This window comes from Rhipicephalus microplus, chromosome 5 (genome assembly GCF_043290135.1).
Source record: "Rhipicephalus microplus isolate Deutch F79 chromosome 5, USDA_Rmic, whole genome shotgun sequence".
NCBI lineage: Eukaryota > Metazoa > Arthropoda > Arachnida > Ixodida > Ixodidae > Rhipicephalus > Rhipicephalus microplus.
In genome coordinates, this window is record NC_134704.1 from 47,543,616 (window position 1) to 47,562,258 (window position 18,643).

At 41.9% G+C, this 18,643-nt stretch overlaps 2 protein-coding genes across 6 annotated transcripts in view; one reads left to right on the forward strand and one right to left on the reverse strand.

The window, feature by feature from the left end:
* Positions 1-5,347, forward strand: part of LOC119174610 (uncharacterized) — a 288,473-nt gene extending 283,126 nt beyond the window's left edge. For all 4 annotated transcript variants that reach the window (XM_037425594.2, XM_037425595.2, XM_037425596.2 and 1 more), the window contains exon 6: positions 261-5,347. In XM_037425594.2, coding sequence (XP_037281491.2) covers positions 261-885 — 625 coding nt within the window. In that variant the 3' untranslated portion in view covers positions 886-5,347. The remainder of the gene's footprint in view (positions 1-260) is intronic.
* Positions 5,348-7,559: 2,212 nt separating this feature from the next.
* S2P (membrane-bound transcription factor site-2 protease) lies at positions 7,560-18,385 on the reverse strand. Of its 2 annotated transcripts, none has more exons than XM_037425592.2 (9): positions 18,229-18,385; positions 17,836-18,108; positions 16,532-16,635; positions 15,780-16,026; positions 13,994-14,177; positions 10,995-11,056; positions 9,532-9,718; positions 8,636-8,711; positions 7,560-7,893 (listed from the first exon to the last, which is right to left on the reverse strand). In XM_037425592.2, exons 1-9 carry the CDS (start codon positions 18,295-18,297, stop codon positions 7,668-7,670), a joined length of 1,428 nt encoding a protein of 475 aa, XP_037281489.2. In that variant the 5' UTR covers positions 18,298-18,385; the 3' UTR covers positions 7,560-7,667. The 2 variants fall into 2 exon arrangements, with proteins under 2 accessions (XP_037281489.2, XP_075751488.1); XM_075895373.1 differs by having other exon boundaries at positions 17,731-18,108.
* Between the last annotated feature and the right edge of the window lie 258 nt (positions 18,386-18,643).

Consider the following 18,643-nt stretch of genomic DNA (forward strand, 5'->3'; position numbering starts at 1 on the left):
GAATAGTGCATGTCGACAAATTTTCAAATAAGACCAAGCTACTTGTCTGCCAGATGTGACTGGCTCACAAGTTGGGGGAGGAGGGCTAATAAATCAGCTGAGAAGAAAAAGATGGCTATCACCTTCAAATCATCTTGGGCAAATAATTCATGAGGGACCTTGGAAATTACTTTTTTTTTACTTGCTGCATGAGAAGGAATGCTGTTTGAGATAAAAAAAGGGAGTTGGCATAAATTTATCACCACGCGCTACTTTTGCAGATCAAGTTCACCCCTGGTCGTGACCAGCCGCCCAAGCACGCCGAGCAGGGGCGGTGGAGGCCTTGCCGAGACAGGTTTCCTGAGCCCACGTGGCGCTCGCGACCGTCGCAGCTGGTCAGGTGACATTGCCGCTGCTCGCGTCTGCAGTCCGTTGGAGCGGCGGTCACTCGCGAATGACCGCCTGGGCCCCGCCAAACCGACGAGCTTACTTGACTTCAAGAAGCTTCTCCTGCAGACGAAGACATCGAGCAGCCAGAACAACCTGGAAAGGAAGTCCGCCATGGAACTTCTTCGGCCGGGCTCGGGCGGAAGAAAGGGGAGCGACGAGAATGCAGTGCAGTCGCTCCCAACGTCGCCCGTCAACACTCCGAGCCCCGTAGAAAATCCAAGCACCGGCGCCCAGGCGGCGTGGACCTCGACAGTGCCTTTGAAGCGGGGCGGCCGATCGCGATCATCGCTCCAGCATCGCTACGACCTCATGTACCCACCCATCTTGGAGGACTGTCAAGAAGAAGGGGGCGAAGGGAACAGAACGTCAGCGACAGCAGATGGCAAGGGTGATGGTGATGCAGCCATCAAGCCGGGTGTTCAAACGCATTCCTCACCTTCGAGCACTTGGGTGTGAGTGGCGGTGTGCAGCGCGATTAGAATAGGATAAACTGATGTTACACTCGTGCAGGTGCTTTTAAGGTGTCTTTCTTTTAAAAACTGCCTCCCCCCCCCCTGCTTTCGAACTGACAGTCCACTGTCTATATATTACTGCCAAGGTTGTGATTGTAAAGGGTTACAAGAGAGGCAAAAAAGAAAAGAAAAATTATTGGGACTAGTGCTGCCTTGAAACAAGGTGATCACATGTTATATCGTCTTGAAGAGATAAAGGCAAGCTTTTAGTGAGCCCGTTTGCTGGGCTGCTTCACTTCTTTCATGGCTTTTGCGTTTTCATGTCTTGTCCTCGGCGGGCACACACTTCGTCCTGCAAGGTAGCTCTGAAAGAACTGCCATATTTATCACTTTGCAGCATTCTGAAGCAGCCTAAGGCTGCACTTTTATGGAATTTGTTAGACATCTAATATTCATTGCTCGTCCTTTAGTTTCTTTCATGTTGCTTTTAGCGCCAAGCCCGGCTGGTTTTATCTTCGAATATAGGTGGAGTACAATCAGGTATGTGTGTCCGTACATTAGCCAAGAAGGTTGCTTTAGTTACAGGAACCAATGTTACCCTGCCCTTCTTTTTCTTTTGTAGCCCTAATGCCTGAAAAGGTGGCTGGCTTTGAGAAGTGCAAACACATCTATTGCATTATGCATTGTTTTAGTTGGATATTAGTAGTTGCTGCGCACACATGCGCATAGAATGTTTGAATGCATAGTAGTGTTCATTTACATGGCAAGTTTGAGTTCATATCATTTTGTAGCATGCAGTTCATGCTGGTGTCATAGTTTTTATATTTTACATAATGTTTTACGAAGATTTTCATCTTTAAGTGTTTTTTTTTTATATAAAGTATTACCTTTGTATGGCGCACAGGGCTAGAGTGTGAACTACTTTTTACCTGTCAACAGGTGTAGTGCTGCATTGACGGCAGGTATTTCATTGGCACAGTAGGCTTCTACATATTACCGCACATTATTGTCGGAATCACGTGACAATATGCGCTAATAGAAAAATGTATGAGAAAAACTGTGAAGTATTTGCTGCAGATGAGAGGTTCTCTGTTACGGACCATGTTATTATATCAGCTTCATTGTTGGTACTAAAGGGGATTAGTATTATCTTCACAGAATTGAAAAAAAATTTGCATTTTATGAACTGTTTCATTTTAATGCATGGAGGCACATATGAGCTTTGCTTTCCTTGTGTTAACGGTTTTTTGCAGCATTCTTTAGTTACATGTTCATGCTAATGCTTCTGTTTATCTGCAACAGAGCTGCATAGCTAGGAACATTGTGAAGCAATTTAATTGCATGGATGACTGCCCACTCTAAGGCCTTAAAAACACTTGCTAGCCATGCAGAATTTTCCTAGCCTTGAACGAACTGTATATATGAAGCCAATTTTTAAACATTTATTTATGCCTCACTGCGATTAAAAGGGTTTTCCGGTGCTTGGTGTCATGAATAACTTCCTATCTTTGTCGTAGGGCAGATCAATTTTTGATGCATTAAGTTTTTCTTCAATTGTGGTTTATTAGTAGTGATGGAATGAGGATTCGAGATGTATACAAACTCCATGCGCGAATACCAGTGAAATACTTGTGCGATTACTTCTTCTGCGCTCTTTACTTCAGAAAGTATCTGTGGTACCTATGCTGATGAGTGATTATGTTTCAACCCTACTTGCGACTCGGTGAATTATTTTGTGCGTATGGTGACTGCTTGTTTTTGTGCGTTTTATGCATTGTTTGAGTGCTGTTTCACAGTAGTTATAGCATGATGCAGTACTTCCAGTATTGAAAGGTCTCATTGCCCATGGTACCTAGATGAGGTGTCCTTCATTCATTTTAACTATACATATGTAATTTTTCTTATGGGAGTAGGTAATGCCTAAGGGGTTAAAGTGATAGGGTTATTGCTAAAGTTATGCCTAAGTTGTTCAAGAGCTTTCTGGGAGTGTTGAGTGTAACTTTCTTCCTGGGTACTGTTCATGGCAAGACTGTACATTGCATCAGCAGAAGCTTCATGCAGAGAGAACATAAAGCGAGTGATGTTTCAACTGATGCAGTCTGCAGTTATGGCCAGGAATATAACTAAACCAGCCTTTCATCTTTTAATATTCCCCACTGCTTCTGTAACTGTCATTAGAGAATTTTAGCTTGTCGGTGCACTTCTTGAGGCATCACAGAATGCCAGAGTTGCTGACAGTAATAGCCATGCTGGCAGCAGCATTTGTTAAGATTTATACAACTACAATGCATTATAAATGTTTGTGCGTCACACAAGCGTTCTAGTTGTACGGAAGTTGTACGACAAATGGTACGCCACTCATCAAATGTTGATGATCATGAGCAGACAGGAAGAATACGGTCGGTCACTGCAGCAAACGCACTGTGACCTTTCTGATTAAACTGCATTGCGCAAGATGGTGCCCATAGAGGGACTGCTCATGTAACTTTGGGTTTTGTGGGAGATAATGCGCACATCCGACAAGTTAACTTTGGGGTTTGTGGGTGATAATGCGTACATCCGACAAGTTAAGCCTCTCTGGTGAGTCCCTTCACTTACGTTTATCTTTCATGGTGATGTGCCATACGCAACGTCGTTTCACTTTCTTTCCCTCGGGGTTTTCGCCCGCACACCAAGCATGTACTGCACCTCATCGTCACGCTGAACCTAGTGTCACGAAACTAGGTGTGACAGTGTGACTTCATTTATCCTTTTCCCAGTAACCCACGGCTGGTTGCGTGGATTTCTTTTTTTTTTTTTTCTTTTTCAAGCAGGGACATAGGACCATGTGTGAGTGTGATTGTGATCATCACTTCAAACCTCTCGTGCACAAGATGTGGTGTGCATGTGTCACTGCATGGATCATGAAGAAGAAAGCTAGCTGGGTTGAAAAAAAAAAATTCCAGCAGACCTTTGCTCGCGAATGCCTGACTGGAAGCCACTGCATAGCTTTTTCTCTCCTTCGTCTGCATTTGTTTGCACAATGGATTATGGTTTCAAGGATGCCAATGTCTTTTGGTGCTTAGAACTCTGGTTTCCGTTACCTACTGCAGGCATAGCTTGGTGACCCTTGCGGTGAAGACTGTGTGACACTATTTTTTCAGTTTGGCTGATGTATAAACTGGTTTAGGTTTTGGCACAACAAATATACCATAAAAATTGTTAAGTCACTGTATGACAAATGCTTAGTTTTAATAATTAGGCTTGCATATCTCCTGTTATGATGCACTACCCTGGTAATGGGAGTTGAAGCCAGCAGCAATCATCAGATTAAGTAGTGATCATTGGTCTTTTGCCTATGGAAGCAAGGTGACCACTTCTATCGATTTCTTGCGCAGAGTTATAATATCAAAAATGACGCGAGCATTTGAAAGATAGGAAGGGGAGTTTAGGTTGCGAAAATGTAATGAGTTGCAAGTGTCGACTTCTTGACCATAACAGCTTTGCATGTTGTGTCTCACTTAGTTGCGGCATTCAAATTTTTTTGCTTGCTTGACACATTTAAGGTCGTAACACGTGTTACAGACCTCTCTGCTGACAGGGTCACCAAGGTTACGTCTGCACATGCGCTGATGGTGTAGGGTAGCCCTGTGCATTTTCTAGTCTCGCTTCTGTCCTTTAAGCTTGCGCACCTGCCGTATGTCTAGACTCTTTGTCGGAAAGTTTCTACCCAGTGTGCCTTAGGAACACCTTCTGCTTCGGGAATAGCACGTGTACGAATGTTTCAGAAGCGACTCTTTATTCTCGTTGAATGTTCTTCCCGGTTCTTTGCAAGCGACGGTTTCTCGGTACCTTTAAACTTGAAGCGCGGAACACAAGGCCGATGGAAAGAAAATGCTAAACGAACACACGAAACGTTCACGGACGTGAAGCAGATGCACTGTTTAGAAGCACAAAATGGGCACGGTCTTTACTAACTCGAATTGGACATACGAAGCGTTTACAGACATGAAACAGACTATGAGTGCCTACAGATGCAATACAAACTCGTAGCATCCACAGACACGAGTGCTGCGATCGTCCATTTTCTTTCTGTTAGTCCTGTGTTTCTTGCGCGTCATGCATAAGAATGTTGCTTCACTTACTAGTAGCTTGGAATCAGACTTTGGTTTGGTAGTAGCCACATTTTACTGGGGCAGTTACAGGGGTAAGTGGGAAAAGCTGCGAAAGACTCGCAGGACTGATCCTGTGGTAGGGATCACCGTGAGCCCGCAAAAGTGTACATGAATACAAACTTATTTTTATTACACATCCAGGGTCTCGCTCTTCTCTCGGGTGACATTGAATGTTGTATGTATAATGTTAGAAGCAGTTGCTGTCTTCAGCCATGTGCGAATTGATGTTTGACGAGGCAGCTGCATCAAAGGCGATGTCAGCTATGCCCTTAGAATCACTTTTAATCAGCATTAAAGAGCATTTCATACATACTCTTTTGTGTGTTTGGTTTAATTTTGACGTGACTGAGCATTTTGTACACCACAATTTATTTGTTTGGGCTTGCATGTTCAAATTAAGAGCATGTGGAATTGCAAAAATTAGGGGACCCTAAAGCTCCGCCTTTAGGAGTTGAACACAATAGCGACATTTTGTTCCTAGTGCATACTTGAACACTTAGTGCATGAAACCTTTTCGAATTCGCTATGCACCCACTGCGTGGCCTTAAGGGAATAGGTTCAGTGGCATGTGAGCATTTTGTAGTGGGGTATCGGCTTTCAACCATGGAGCCATTATAATAATCGCATATTCTGACACTCGTTGGCAATGGATGTTTGTACCACGCATTATTACTGCAATATTTCATGTTGCATTGTGTAGCATGTATACAGGACGCGTGTGTTTATGAAGAACGAAAGCTACTTTCTCTGCATTTCCAAGCAGAGGAAGATCTTTCCACTGTTTTCAAAAGCAGAGGCATGGCCATGTGGTAGAAAATCCACTTGCCACATAGACGGCCCGGGTTTGATTCCCACTTGCTTGCAAACAATCCTTGTTCGGTCCCCATTCTGCTCTAGGAATTTTTATCATTTGTTTATTTTATTTGCATCGTTATCAATTTTTCGGTCATGCATAAAATGGTTTTTCACTCACAAACAACAACACCAAAATTTCTGCGAAACGAGCTCTCTAATGCCATCTTGTTAGTACAACATGAAAATACACAGATGATACTATATACATTTTCTATTTAACTTGTTGCATCCTGTGATTTGTAGAACAACACCATGCAACACATACTCGCTTAGCCTCACACCTTGTTAGTGTAAGTGGAGGTGCTTTCATTAAAGAGATGCTGCACATAATTATTATGCCTCTACAGCTGGAACAACAAGGGAGTTCAGGAAAGAAGGCAAAGTGGGACACAATTGAGTGCTGTGTGCATTTTTGTTTTCCTCGCTTCCCTCAGTGTGTTACATTTCTTTCAGTACTTGCACACTTGCCCTGCGATTTCTGTAAAATTTAGATTTTTCAATATTCTATTATTTTACTATGTAACATTGTCAGTGCTTTGCTAACCCACTGTAATAGCTCAACAGCTACTGTGCTGTGCAGCGCCACTGAGCTTAAAGCAGCTAATGATCATAGCCCCATCTCGATGGAGGTGTAGTACAAAAGCCCTCGTGTACTACATAGTTCTAGGGGTACGCTGGAGAACACTGGACAATCAAAAGTCATGCAGAGTACCCTACAAGTGCATGTCTCATAGTGGGGTCACAGTTTTGGCACCCCACAGATAGCAGGATTGAATCCCGGCTGCATTTTCAATAGAGGCGAAAATGTAGGCCCGTGTGCTCAGATTCAGATGCATGTTAAAGAATCCCAGGTAATCAAAATTTCCGGGGCCCTCCACTATGGTGCCTCTCATAACCGTATGGTGGTTTTGAGAGGTTAAACCCTACGTATCAACCAATCATTAACAGTTCTGGCTTGTGAATCTACAGTACTTTCAACACGTTGCCCTTGCAGCAGGACTGTGACATTCATCACGGGGCATGAACAAACAGTGCCCAAGTATTCTCAACCTAAGTTTCAATATTGTAGTTTACAAGCATGTCATTGGTAATAGCTCAATTATAGTTTTAAAAGAGCTTTAGTATTATACAATGTTCTGAGCAGAATTGCTTCCTAAACTTTTTTTATTTTATTCAAGTGAATCCTGGGGTGCAATAGCGGAACGATTCTATTCCTTTTTTTGTATGCTTTTTACCACCTTTGGCCATCTGCGACATTGCTTTGACTAATCACAGGTGGCTAATGGCAGCAAAAAGCATAGAAAAAAATATAATCGTTCCACAATTACACCGCTGCTCTAAGAACAGTCATTATTACAGGAAGCGCAGGGCAGAGTAAAATAATTCTGCAAAGTCTCCACTTCTAACGATTACAAACATGATATGGCACTAGGAAAGTACAAATAATGAAAAAGATTCGTACTTGGAAGATACTTCTGAGCATTAAAACATACATAGTCTCTCTAGGCAGTTATATAGTACGGATGATGTCAGTAAGATGGGCCCTGCAATTTCAATTTGGTTATTGCCGACTGAACAAACGACACATGTTGAACCAAATATTTGTTCGCAGTTTGTAACTGTAAGCAGGGTCTGACAGTGTAGTGTGAGAAATAATGAGAAACACACATACACAAAAGTGTCTTTTATGAGTGAGGAGAAAATTCCAAAATTGAGCTACCTACAGAATGTACATTACGAGTGCTATGTACAAGATGACCAGCCGACGTTTTAAAAACTATCTTTGGCCAAAAAGCTTCCAAAAGCCGAGGATAACGTTGGACGCCAGTAGAACTGTTCCGCCCAAAACAATGACGAGATAGACTCCTTTTCTCGAGGATCGAAGCCAAGGCATTGATTGCACTAAGAGCTTAATCAGCCCTTGTGTAATCCACTGTCCATCAAGCGCGATGCACGGGACGATGTTGAGCAGTGCCAGTGCTCCAGAAAATGACAGTATATAACTGTGATACCAAGTTAAGGCAGCTCAATGCCAGCTTCAAGCAACCAACAAAAAGAAAGGAAACCTTCAATCCTGTAGGAAATAGTGAAAGCTATTGTGACATTTTGTTTCTAACCTTGACAACATTTTACATGCAAGGTAAAACCATTTGTTATTGATTTTTTGCAATGGTGAGTGTAATCACACCAAGAATAAACTAAATAAGAACTAAGTGAAAGATAATTAGCATGCCAATTAGCTGTTACTTGATATACCAATTATTAGCAACTGAAATCTAATACGGATGTATAAAAAGTCTAGAATGAGCACTGTCTTAACTTTGCAATAACTAATTAAATCTGACTTTTGAAGTGTAAAAATCATCAGAATTATGCTGCTCCTAATTCAGGTTAACTGAAATGAAATTTCATGAAAACAATTTTTTATGGCAATCAGCCAACTGAATAATTTCGGCACTGGATTTCATTTAGCTCTAAAATTAATATGCAGCGGATACTTTCAAGGAGTGAAGTGTGTTCATTGCCACCAATTCATTGCATCTCTTGGATTATTCTGAAAGTGTTACATTGGGCGATTCTTATAGTATTTATGTTTCTTTGTCTCGCTGAACTTTCAGCAGCATAATAATTATGCCTTGAAGTGTTAATCCAGTGCACGAATCTGTCGCTACCACAATTGTGTAAACAGTTTAAAGTACTTTGCAGCACAAAATCACTTTTCAAGAACACTATAGCAAAGGATACTGCAGGAACACTTCGTAGACGTGGACCGGCAGCACGGATAGGTTGAACTGCCGAGGGACCCACTTGATGACGGAAACTGCAACAGGCCAAACTGCTGAGCATCTGAGCAGACTAAGACTGACTTTGTACTACAACCACTGCCTCTGTGATCATCTACGTACCGTTAGGCAATCACAGAGGTCATGCTGCAACATGCAGAAGATGTAAAAATGTGCAGCCAGGTGGCAAAAAAAAAAAAAATGAAAGATTAGAGTTGGACTGGACAATCAAAGTTTTCAAGCAGACAAAGCAGACGAATAGTGTACAGTCATCGGTTAAGCAGCATGGCTAACATTTTGCCCTGTATGTACCGGACATTAGGCATTCCAGGCTAGGCAGCAATCACTGAGCGTGCCTGGTAAATTCAGTCAAAGCGCATGATAACAACGGGTTAACCTTGTAACTCCCACATACTCACTACTTCATAAAAACTTGAGACAACCGAGAAACATGAAGTGACAGACGCAAGTGGTTACATTTAAGCATTAAATTTCCAAGCTATAAATGTGGGTCTGACAGATTGCAAAGTAGCTTCAACCAACGCTCTTCTTGGCTCGCCTTGTCTTGAAGCAGTGCGAAATAGTGATAAAATAACGATATGATGGTATGAGTGCACCTTTCTCAAGAGATGAAATCAGACAAAGCTGGGATGGCAACACTGTCAGTTTTATGAAAGTGAGAAGGTTGAAAGTATAAAAAGTAGCCTTGCAGTTGGCATGCCAATCACATAGTGCAAGATTCTAGCATATGCAGTTGCATTCTAAAATATTTTCAAAGCCTAAAAACAAAATGTGCGCCTTTCTGCTAGTAAAAGTGAGGCATCGGCTTAGGGTCCAAACTTTGGATCAGACACCCACCTGAATGCCAAAGCTCGGAAGGCGGCCCAAGAAATAGCATCGTTTGCCAGTTGGACCTCTTCACCTCTACCAGCTTAGTGCCATTGTCCAGTATTGGCTTCAAGCAGTATTCGTCCTGTGAACAACTGGAGTTGCAGTACCTGATCGACGTCTGTAGCGTGCGCCTCGCCGGGAGGCAAACCTTTTTCTGGAATATGCAGATGACAAGCATCAAACTTGATTACTGGGGTTTCGCGTACCAGAACCACAGTGTGATTGTCAAGCCCTCCGCATTAAGAAACTACGGATTAATTTTGGTCATCAGTGGCTCTTTAGGATGCACCTAATTCTGAATATGTGGATGTTTGCGGATGTGGATTTTTGCGGCCATATAATGCAACTGCCCGTGGTCTGGAGACAAACCAGCAGGCTCTCGTTAAGCTGCACAACAACCCCTTAGCTGCTAAGTCAGCATAACATGTGATGACAAGGTGCTAAAGTTGCAACACAAAATTAGGTCTTCAGTTACTTTCTTTTGTTACTTTGGGGGGGGGGATGATGCAATTGAGCTCATAGGGTCACTGAGAGTGCATATTTATCTCTAAGCAGTGACTTCGTGCAGCAACATAGCAGAGATCTCTATGGCAGAAAAGTAATGTGCTTTGTAACAACTTTGACATCATACGATGTAACAACTTTGACATCATACGAAAAAATTGGGGGTTACTTACACCAGTATTCAGTACTAAAAATTGTTCAGATGAAAGCCATGTCTTCATTAATATGACAGCATCTTCATTTGCAAGATTAGGTACTTGTAATGCATTAATTATTACAACAAAAAAGTGAAATTGCATGCCAATTAGGATCTCATAATATGAATATGCGAGGTGCAGGGCATTGATGTTTAAAAAAATTTAATAAAATAGATCTTGTCGCTAGGATCACTCACATTGTATCGCATAGTTGAAAAGATGAGAGATTGTGGTCTACATGCAAACTATTCTACTAAACAAATGTCGCATGCAAAGTACACAAGAATTTTCAGCAAACACTGGAACCTGGCACACTGACTGGACTTTGATGTTGCACATTTACATAAATACAGGTCAGTTTTTTTTAAAAATGACGACTCATGTTATGGCATCTATGAAGTGATACAGCATAAGAAAAACAGAAAACTGGTACTGCACAGCCCTGTTATCTTTTAGTACAGAAGTGCCACTGTTATTCCTTTACACAATACAAGTAATTAATATAGCTCATTGGATAATAAATGCTACTGTAGTGTGTTTGGTTATAAAATGTGCACTCTCCGGTATCTGCATGAGTGGTGAACTTTCATTTTCAAAAAGCACTCTAGAGAAAACTAAACAACTGAGTTCAATGCATCAGGTTATTTAGAGAAGATCGTGCGGAAGGGAAGTAACTAGCAAATAAGAAGAAGCTTAAGCCAAGGTTAGTTTTAGTGCATACAGACTTACTTTTTCTCCGTGTTCCATGTAAGCAAAGCAGAGACTGCTGTTTGACTGTCCATGGCAACAATCTACATAAAAGTGTCAGCACAAAAAAAAAGAACATCCAAAAGTGTTCAGTTCACTTTCATCGACATTCATAAAACGTAAATGTTTGGCTGTTGCAAATGTTGTCATTTTACGAGAACTTCAATGAGGCAATATTCGAGCCCTATTAATTATATTTCAGGTTCACATAGTGTCAACTGGTCAACATTCGAGAATCCAAAATGCACAATTACATCGTGTTAGGCACATTTTTTGTACACTGATAAAGTAAATTCAATGTTGTAAATAAAGTGGACCTCTACACTTTACACATCACAATCGGCATGTCATTCTATAAGCAAGGTGGAGTGCATAAAATTTATTATGTACATATCATAGCATAAGTGTGCGCAGGGTCACTCTTCAAGATGGGGTGAAGGTTCGTCACAGCATCCCCTCTCCCTATTAAAGGGCCAGTAAACAAACTTGAAGGCCAAAAATTATTATAAAAAGAAACATGTGCACTTTTGCTTTATGAACGAGCTGTCACAAGGTAGCATGTTCCGCGATTTTGTGAATACATGCTATATTAAGGAAGTTATAGGGGTCAGAACATCAGTTTTATTTTTATTTATTTATTTTTATTTACAATACTGCTAGCCCTTGCAAGCTGTAGCAGGGGTGGGAGGTGAACAGGTGAACAATACACAAACAATGTTAGGCAAAAAACAAGTCCAGCCGTCGTTGAAAATCCTGTGAGGATCTACATCCTGTAAGTACCTCGGGAGGAAGCGCATTCCAGTCAACAATAGATCGCACCAGAAACGAAAACTTAAATACATCCACCCGCGGTACATAAGCTTGGACAGAAAATGAGTGATTGGTACGAGCCGACACTCGTCCTGGGGGGCGCAGGTATACACTGGGATCCAGCTTGTAGTTCTTATGATACAAGTCATAAATAAATTTTAAGCGAGCTATTTTTCTACGTGTAGCTAACGATTGAAGGTCAGCCTTAGCAAGCAAAAGTGATACAGACTGTGTTCTCATGTAATTTGAATAAATAAACCTCGCGGCCAATCTTTGTACTTGTTCAAGTTTGTTAATTTCAGTTTTAGTATGCGGATCCCAGATGATAGCTGCGTACTCCAGCGTTGGTCTAACAATAGTCTTATACGCCAACAATTTAACAGAGGGCGTTGCATTACGGAGTTTCCTTCTCAGAAAACCCAGCTTTCGCTTTGCCAGTCCTGTAATGTTGTCAATATGATTGTCCCACTTTAAACTGCTGGATATAGTAACACCTAAGTATTTAAACTCATTAGAACTCTTAATTTCTCTATTGTTTATTGTGTATGTATAGTGAAGGGGGGATTTTTTATTTGAAATTGTCATGCAAACAGTTTTATCAAAATTAATTTTCATGTCCCATTTTTCACACCAGTTGTCAATACATCGAAGAGCATCATTGAGGAGCATTTGATCAGAAACACTTTTCACATGACAAAACAAGAAACAATCATCTGCATATAACCTTACATCAACAAAAGGAGGCACAACCGTTGCAATATCATTCACATAAATTAAAAAGAGTAGAGGTCCCAACACGGAGCCTTGTGGCACACCAGAGGATACGCGTAAAAGAGAAGAACGTGCGCCACTTATTTCAACAAACTGCAACCTAGTGCGCAAGTACGCTTCAACCTATCTTACAATTGCGGGATCAATACCAAGTATTAACATTTTTTGAATAAGTTTCTGGTGACATACTCTATCAAAGGCCTTAGAGAAATCAATTGCTATGACATCGACTTGCTCTTTTGAGTTTATCGCTGTAGCGAAAGCATGAACAGATTCAAAAAGCTGAGTGACGGTTGAAAGGCCTTTTTTAAAACCGTGTTGCTTATTATAAAACAGATTATTGTTTTCTATATATTGAAATATATATTTTGAAATTATATGTTCTATTACTTTGCACGCCGTGCATGTGATAGAAATTGGACGGTAATTACAAACATTAAGGCGGTCACCAGCTTTGAAAATGGGTGCAACTCTTGCTAATAACCAATCAATCGGAACAGCGGCAGTACACAAAGATAAATTAAAAATTTTAACTAAGAAACTAGAAACCCAATCAGAGTAGCACCTCAAAAATTCGTTGGGAATCATATCCGGACCAGGTGATTTTTTATGATCCAATTCAAGCAGTAATGCCATTACGCCCTCTTTAGATACGGTAAGAAGACTGGAACTAGTATCATCGAACGTACAGCCTTTTTTTGAATGATCAATACTTGGAGAAAAAACAGTACTGAAGTAATGATTGAGTGCTTCGGAAATCTGAATCGGTTCGCTATAGGAGGTCCCGTCTATAGAAAGCCCAGTTATTTCAGACTGCAAACTAGACAGGTACCACCAAAATTTCTGGGGAGAGTTGGATATGTATTCAGACAATATATTAGTTAGAAAATTACTTTTAGATTGCTTGACTTCTCTTCGTACCTGAGCACTAATGTGAGCAATAACAGACGAGTTTCTTGGTAGCTGGTTTAAAGTTTTCACGCGGCCTTGCCGCCTTTTTCCCTCACAGGGTGGGGAAGGCGTAGCCAGTTGTCATGACTGGTTTAGACTAATCGATGAGCTGTGAGCTATGTCAAGTCGCCGATTGGTGACTTTGCATCACTGCGCGCGAAAGCAGGATTGGTCAGACGTAGGGAAAGAAGCGTGGGAGTTTTATTGAAGTGGGGGCTCTGCGCTGCGCGCTGCAGTATTCGGAAAACATGATCGCTGTAGTGTGCTCTACGAATTGCCGAGCTTCTCTGGGGGGTGTAAAAAAAAAAGTCGGAGCCTGTTGACTGGTCCTTTCAAGTCAACCCAAGAGGCAAAACTTGCTCCCCTCTCCCTCTTTCTTTTAGGTGATTACAGTGGGCAGCCGCTCCATTGCCTATGTATATATCACATTGTACTGCAGCATGCCCCACCTTTTGGAGTCCACGTTCCTTCAGTCTCGACCACAGACTTTTTCTGGCAGTAGCCATGCTGGGGAAGCAGTACTGTCTGGACCAGGCAGGCCTTCCAGGAATCTACATTACGGACATTGCAGCCGTCAATTCCAACAACATGATCTCCTGGCAGTAAGCCACCGGGGCCGTGGGCACCAGACTCCTAGAAATGAAGCAATACATGGATACGCAGCAATATGTGTTATTTTTGGTGAATGCGTGAAAGACAGATTCGCTTTGCTACAGTACATTTGTTGCCACTCACATCGACATGTGCACTTGTTCAAGTTTTTGCTGGTGACCACTTTTCATCGCCTAAAAAGGGTTGCGTGCTTAGCGCCTGGCACAAGACATACCTTTACTCATTTGAACCTGCTCTGATGTCATTTCTGATTCTTTGTGAAGAGAATGAAGGTGGGCATTCCTGAACTTATGCGGACAAACAATGATTCCACCAGAATGCATGCTCAAATGGAGGAAACTGAATATGCTACAGCATGTGACATTCATGAAACTAGTGAAAATAAAAATTAAAAAGTTACCTGGACATCTTAAAGCAGTGGTTATTAGGCCCATTACTTGAAGTGCATCCAATATTACTGGGTTGTGTATTTGTCAGGGATGAAAAATGTAAAAAGAAAACGACTACAGGGAAAATGTGTGGAACGCCAGCAAAGCAAAGAGAAGAGGAAGAAGCGTGAAGTGGGAGTGGACATGCGAGATCGAAGGACGGGCACATGCAGAATAGAAGGTTGGCTAGGATGGCAATAAAGATGGTGGATGGCCAGTCTGCCCCAATAGTGCAATGTTTGGAAAGCTGCCTGAGTTCCTGCCTGGGCGAGCTGTCACCTACTCACTCTCCAGTCGTGTAGCCGGCTTGTGGTACAGCAAGCTGCCGAGACAGGTCAGCGCATATGCCGCTGACCTTGAGCGAACCAGGGCTTGCAGATACCTGTCTGCCTCGCCAACAGAGCACAGGCCAGACTAGGCTGGGAGGTTCCCGGAGTGCCTGCCAACACTAATCCCATAACCGATGAGGAACAAAGTTCTTGCATCATTTGCAGCGTGCATTTCTACACCAATGAGGCAACGGTACGGACGTACGTTATAAGCGGCAGTCAGGTGTTAGCGTGACCGATATTCATCGCAAGTGGCTGACACCTCACATCCCATTCATCCTAGAGATATTAGCCGGTGAGTGTGGCTAGAAACACGCGTAGAATATGGTCGCGATAGGAGGTGATATTCAGTTTACGTGTTTCAGTTATTTTTTTTTCTTGTGTGTTTGTTATTTAGATCATTCAGTGGAATGAAGTGTGTGTCTATGTCACACTGGGTTACCCTCATGGGTCAATCCCACTGACTCAAGCAAAATGTGCTGGACGCTATCTACATCGTGGCAGTGTTAAAGTAAAGGTACTGAAAGATGGATATATGGACATTTCTGGCAAGCCATGTAACATGTTTTTCTTCTTTGATAGTATTCTCGACCTCATCTGAACGGGCTGGGTATTTTCAAGTACAATGCATGTAAAAAGATTGGTACTCATTTGTGCACATAAAATGAAGTTCAACTTTAAAACGAGGAGTTCAAGTTTTCAGAGATGCTAAATTGCTTCCCAAAACTGCAAACTTTTTGCCCGTCCTTTTTACCTACGTTAGTGATGCTGATAATGCCAAGAAAAACGAGAGATTTTTAGCACACAATATTAGTGTCTAAAGAAATGACAAACACTGAAATAGAGCACAAGTGAGGTGAAATTACCTCAAGCACCGAGATAACGGACACACCAGAGTTCTCTGCGTAAAACGGCACCAACAGATACTTGTTTCCAAACAGGAGCAGTAGGGCGAGCAAGGCTGCAACAATGTTGTGCCACACTCCAGCACAGTATATCTTCAACTGTCTCCACGGTGACAGCACCGAGACTTGGTCCTTCGGGAGGTCAACGAATGCGCCGGGAAATATTCCGAGCACGAAAAAGCCGCACCCTTGGATTCGCACGTTTTCCCTAAAGAGCGAGAGAGAACTCTGGATTACTTCTGGGAATAGGTTATCAACAGCTTTCAGTGAACATTTGATGGAGTTTGATTAGACAGGAACATCGAATGATACAGCCAAACACCTATAAAATGAAGCTATTTATTAAAGGGCTTCTTCATATAGTCTCTGGTATCTTGTTGCTTGGCCTGTAAATAAGGTAATCTTTAAAGCAAAATGCGATAACGGTATTGTGCAGTATCTGATAAAGGCTGCATGGACAAATACGTTTAGACTTCAGCATTTGTGCAAAGCTTATGTTTATTTTATCTAAGATCATTGGTTACAACTTGCAAGGTTCTGCACAGAATTTGCAAACGATTTTCTTCAGAGGTATACTGCAACTAGTATCATGAACCAGGTTGCCTAGCAACAAGTTCTATATGCTACATAAATATTTGAACCTTCATGCATACTGAAGAAAGAAAGCCAAAAGCAGGCGGTTTAGTAAATGGAAGGACGAGAGGGTATGTTACCTTACAGCTGCCAAGGCATGACCAAACTCGTGGAATACGCTGCACACAATTAATGTGGCGATGTAGTAGAAGATGTCCGACAATGGAAGGTTGACGCCTGGTAGCTGGAGTTGTGGAGACAAGACAAAGAATAGATTACGAGCCCTGCCGCATTGCGTGTCACTCAGATGCACAATCTGCAAGCGCAGCAGAGTTTTTTTTTTTTCAATAAATGTATCGCAACTTTGATGTGAGCTAAAAAAATAGATATGTGCTTCCGTACTATACATACAGGTTTATTCTTCAATATGGCCCAACACATACACATAAGGGTTTTTCTGCTGCGGGGGACACTTTGTTATACCTAGTCCTGTGTTCAAATGGCCTGTGCTTCAGGCCAGTGAAAAAATACCAAGGGTACAGCGTATGTACAGTCGGCATAAGAAATTCGGAGATCACCACAGTGGAATATTGTTTTACTGAATCTGGATGGCATCACCAAAAAGTTCGATATATTGGCGATTCGATATGAGAAATATTTTTGATATCCCACGTGAATTCAAGACGATTTTGCAACTGTAAAAAAAAATAAATTGATGTGCTTCCGTACTATACATACAGATTTATTCTTCAATATGGCCCAACTCATACACATAAGGTTTTTCTGCTGCGGGGGAGACTTTGTTATACCTAGTCATGTGTTCAGATGGCCTGTGCTTCAGGCCAGTGAAAAAATACCAAGGGTACAGCGTATGTACAGTCGGCGTCAGAAATTTGGAGATCACCACAGTGGAATATTGTTTTACTGAATCTGAATGGCATCACCAAAAAGTTCGATATATTGGCGATTCGATATGAGAAATATTTTTGATATCCGACGTAAATTCAAGACAATTTTGCAACCGTTCAGTATACTCAATAATTTGTTACTGCGGGTTCGACTGTAGTTCTAAGAAAACTTTGATTTTCCCAGCGATTTGTGAGTGTATTCAGTCGAACTGCACAGTACTTGTTCACGCTTTGGAACAGGCCGGAAACGTAATTTAAGGCTGTCTGCTGAATCAGCGCGGATATTCAGCATTGCTCGTGTCTCGTGGTCTCTTTAAATTTTTGGCGCTGATTGTACTTCACTGTACCAAGGGCATGTTCACGATATTTTGGCTCAGAGGATGACGTTAACTCACTCAGACCTGAAGAAATACAGTATTATTAAAGGTTACCGCTACTTCGAAGTCGACCGGACTGCACGGGATTGTGCTTGCGGCAAAGAGAGACCTTCGAGCCCTGCGTGTAATAACAGCGGTACACAGAAATGGGGCACTTGCAGAAGGCTCGAGGACTTGAACTTCTTGCGTTCCAGTCGCGGCACTGCGAATCATGCCAGCGGCAGTCTTGACGAGCACCCATAAGGCAGGCGCAATGCATCCGATACTGGCCACCGTGCCCACGGTAAACCACCAGTACAGAAAGCGCGGTTTCTTTCGTCCCATTTGGTGCACCACTCGGTTGAACCGGGTGAAGTAGAACTGGGCGCGAAGCAGCTTCAAGCTCATGCCACTTCGCTCCAACATGTTCACGTACGGGTACAGCATGCAAGTCTGCAAAAAAAGGAGTTCAAAGGATAGAAACGGGTTGGGCGGTTCAACGTCGACGACTTTATTTCTCAACGCGTTCTCGCGTAGGCGTATTTAGCAAAGTGACGATGCTCATCAAGTTACCTTAAAGACATAGTCTGTAAAGTTCAAAGCTGTCCAGAAAAACAACACGCCGATAACGAACGGGATCATTTTTTGTAGGATGATGTAAGGGCAGCCTTCAATAAAGCAACACAAAGCAACTGGTAGCGTCCATCTTTGACTCGTTGCCCGAGCAACGCAACACATCACCGGCTCGCAGTAAATAAAAACTTTTAAAACCTAATAAAACCTAATTTTAAGAAGTTTAGAAATAATAAATTGATAAAAATTTAACTAAAACAAAAGTTTATTTTTTATTTGATGGAAGTTTGTATTTGTGGCATATGTTTATGAGGTTTGGCATAATGTGACACGGAAAAACAGCAAATGTAATTTTTTTAAGCTGTCAAATAGTGTAACAATATTGTTAAAACAAGAAAATTATTTAGGTGACTGT

What these genes read in the sequence shown, in the direction of transcription:
- S2P (XM_075895373.1), bottom strand. Translation starts at nt 18,297, where the DNA reads ATGATCCCGTTCGTTATCGGCGTGTTGTTTTTCTGGACAGCTTTGAAC. An exon ending in CGGTCGACTTCGAAGTAGCG is followed by an intron (nt 16,636 to 17,730) that starts GTAACCTTTAAT and finishes CCACAACTCCAG; the next exon opens with CTACCAGGCGTCAACCTTCC. An exon ending in CCGTTATCTCGGTGCTTGAG is followed by an intron (nt 14,178 to 15,779) that starts GTAATTTCACCT and finishes CTTCATTTCTAG; the next exon opens with GAGTCTGGTGCCCACGGCCC.